Source organism: Geospiza fortis, unplaced genomic scaffold, assembly GCF_000277835.1.
Source record: "Geospiza fortis unplaced genomic scaffold, GeoFor_1.0 scaffold53, whole genome shotgun sequence".
Taxonomy (NCBI): domain Eukaryota; kingdom Metazoa; phylum Chordata; class Aves; order Passeriformes; family Thraupidae; genus Geospiza; species Geospiza fortis.
Genome location: NW_005054305.1, coordinates 2,133,852 through 2,137,045, shown reverse-complemented (window position 1 = coordinate 2,137,045; position 3,194 = coordinate 2,133,852). Strand labels below are relative to the sequence as shown.

Genomic DNA, 3,194 nt, shown 5'->3' with positions numbered 1-3,194 from the left:
CTCCATCAAGCTGAACAGAAGGCACATCACTCCCGTGCCACCTCCACAGACAGTTCAGTGCCCTCTCCCCTGTATGATGGGTGAAGAGGCAGCTCTGATCCTGCCATTGATGCTCCTGATTCACTGGAAAAATCAGCCTGCCCTTGGTGTCACCACATCTGGGGAAAACTTTCCTGGGCATCCCAGGGGTAACACATACAACAGCATTACTTTCATAAAAAGGTCTTTTTATCATCGCCCATTTTATCATTGTACAAAAAACAGCATGCCTTGGGAGCGTGTTTTACAGAGCAGAGCCTCCCTCGGCCAGCAGAAAAGCTGGTGGGTGACAACAAGGTTCCCACTGCAAACAAGCCATTTATGACACTCTTCCGTGGAGTTTGGAGCCAAGATGAAGCAACTCTGTATCAGAAATAACCGTATAACCCAGAGCTTTATGGCTACAGGCCGTATATCATAAGTGAAGGCAGTCCTCATAAACATGTGAAATGAAGGTGAATGGGTTATAAAAGTCCCTGTAACAACTGATCTCTTTTACGTTCATCACAAGCAAAGAATTCCAGCTACATCATAAATCTAGTCTTTTTCAAAGTATCGCATTGTCAAAAAAAATACAAAAAAAATCTGTGCCTAGCTCTGTGTCTGGCAGCTGAACAAGTTTACATGGAGAAGTCAGTTTTAGAGGATTGCATTAATCTTATTCTGACCATAAAGTGCCCATAACCGAAATTACTAACTTAAGGGTACAATGCCCTTCCTCTTGAATCATTTACTGCTGGGTTGTTAGACATAACTGGGTCACCTTTGATACCACAGGGCTGCCTGCCACTGGGAAAATCGATAAAAAAGTTTTGAGAATGAAGAATTTTCCAGAGTAATAACTGAGTTTCTTGAATATTGTCTGTTTGAGTGTCTTTAGCAGTAAGCCGTCATTTTACACCACAGCTCAGAAAGAGCTCCAGATTAAATACAAATTTTGTAATCTTGAATCAGTAATCCATTATTAACTGCGCAGGAAAAAAAAGCTAACCACCTAGCCAAGTGTTATATAGGCTGAAGTACACAAATACAATTTTTAATCTTAAAAATCCAAGTACCATGAAAACAGAATTTTTGACCTAGTTATTAAATATGTACGCACACAGCGCTCAAATTATGCCCTCAACTCAATATATGTTTTATGTTATCACATTGAGTAAAAGAAAGCTGGTCGTAACACACATGCTTCATTTTCTTTCTCTGCAAGTGAAATGCTGTCAGCTGTTTCATTCTGTTAAATTCTATGCAGCCTGGTCTGAACCTTCATACATTTTATTTCAATAGCTTTTGCTCCTTCCCATATCTAAACAGACGTGGAATTTTGGCATGTTTTGAAGCTAAAACGACTTTTCTGATGCAGGAATTTTATCAGAAACTTTGGGGCAATCTAAACATGTTTAGCGTTTTCAAAACATTTTCCCTTCTCACCTACATATTTCCAACTGTATGAACACAGAGTCACGGTTGATTTATAGTTATGGCCAGGGCACTCGGTAGGGATTGTTACACAGAGCTATTTCAGAGTTATTTCGCTGAGGTGTCAGACTGAAATCGGGCTGTAGTTTGACTCTGCTTTAGCCTTCTCACCCCCACCCCTCCCTCAAATAAAAGGGAAAAAAAAAAGAAAAAATGGGAAAAAATAACACAGAAATGCTAGAACAGAGTGTCAGCTACTTGAAATCTGCCTTGGGCCAGAGTGCCACAGCAATTCGGGCTCTGATGCTTGAGACAATCGGCAGATCTGGCATCTTTGCTGCATCTGTCCCCGCTGATGAGATAACACCTTGTGTCATGAAATTTACCTGATGGCCAGCTAGAAAAAACAGACACCTAGCAGCAGTAAACCTCTGGTTTAAAATTAAATTAGCTCTGTGGCTTAAAGAAAGGTCTTTAAGCAGAGGTGGGTTGGTTCCCAAGCGCTTACTGTCTGTTCTGACCATCGAGTGTTTGGGTCTTGTTTCCCCTCACTCCCGTAAGAGCACTAAATCCAAAATAATTGTTGTGAAATAAAGAACAGTAGGTGTTTCAGCCCAAGGAAAACAGGCATGGAGCAAAGCAGCTGGCATGATTGAAAGGGGCTTGAAAGGCTGATGGGTTTGATACACTGTCCCCATACACAAGGGTCCAAACATCAGCTTGGATTATAGTGGTGTGATTTATTGTGGCTCGCTCGGTAACAGCCATTACTGAAGAGCATATTCTTTCTGTCTGCTGACCTCCACCCAGATTTGCTAAACATAATGTGCAGTTCCCGCTTGTTAAATTTTCTCCTTGCCTATTCAGTGCCAGCCTGAGTTATAAACAGGGGTTCTGGTTTGTACTATTTATTTCCCCCCCTAGTTTTAGGAGTATATTTTTAGAAAAATTGCCGCTCATTTCTTAGGAGTAAAACAAAACAAAGGCTATTATCATTGTTTAAACAATTGGTTTTCTTTGAATTATATACAAAACTTGCTTACATTCCCAAGGATCGAGCTCTCAGCAAACAAAGCAGGTCTGGAGAAATTCCTAGCCCTCTGAACAAACATTTTCCAACCTTGATTTCTTTTTCTTTTCTTTTTTTTTTTCTGTTGGAAATGTCCAACATCACCAGCACAAATTTCTTCCAAGCAACTGAATCTCCCTCGCAGATGGGGCTCCTAGCTCGAAAAGCCAGGCTGGCCCGTGCCTGGTATGCAGCTCATAAGGGGCCAGAGAGAGATTTTGCCTAGAAGTGGGTCCGAAGTGGTTCCCAAAAGACTGCCAGCCCTGTCACCCCTCACTGTGACCAGTCTGGCCTGCAAAACAGGCCAGGAATCCCACTACAGTTTTGCAGCCAAAGAGGATCACCAGGCTAATACATTTGGAGCAAAGATAGCTCACCCCCATCTTTGCTCCAAATTTCTCCCTGGCTACTGGGCTGACTGGGGTTCCTTGGAGCCAAGCTCCTCTCGGCCCCCTCCTCCCCTCCCTGCCGACTCACCACTCTCTTTTGGGGCTTGATGAGGGGCCGGCTGAGGCCGTTCATTTTGGTGTAGAGCCCGCAGGCGTTGCACAGGTAGTTGCCGGTGCCGTCCCTCCTCCACAGCGGGGTCTGGATGGAGCCGCAGTTGACGCACTCCCGGCTCTCGGACAGGTCCTCCAGCAGCTCTGGGGGCAGGAGCAGAGGGAGAGGC

At 43.9% G+C, this 3,194-nt stretch overlaps 1 protein-coding gene across 1 annotated transcript in view; it reads right to left on the bottom strand.

The window, feature by feature from the left end:
* Positions 1–3,194, bottom strand: part of GATA6 (GATA binding protein 6) — a 16,040-nt gene that overhangs the window by 12,004 nt on the left and 842 nt on the right. The window contains exon 2 of the mRNA XM_031066605.1: positions 3,002–3,168. Within this exon, the coding sequence (XP_030922465.1) occupies positions 3,002–3,168 (167 nt within the window). The remainder of the gene's footprint in view (positions 1–3,001; positions 3,169–3,194) is intronic.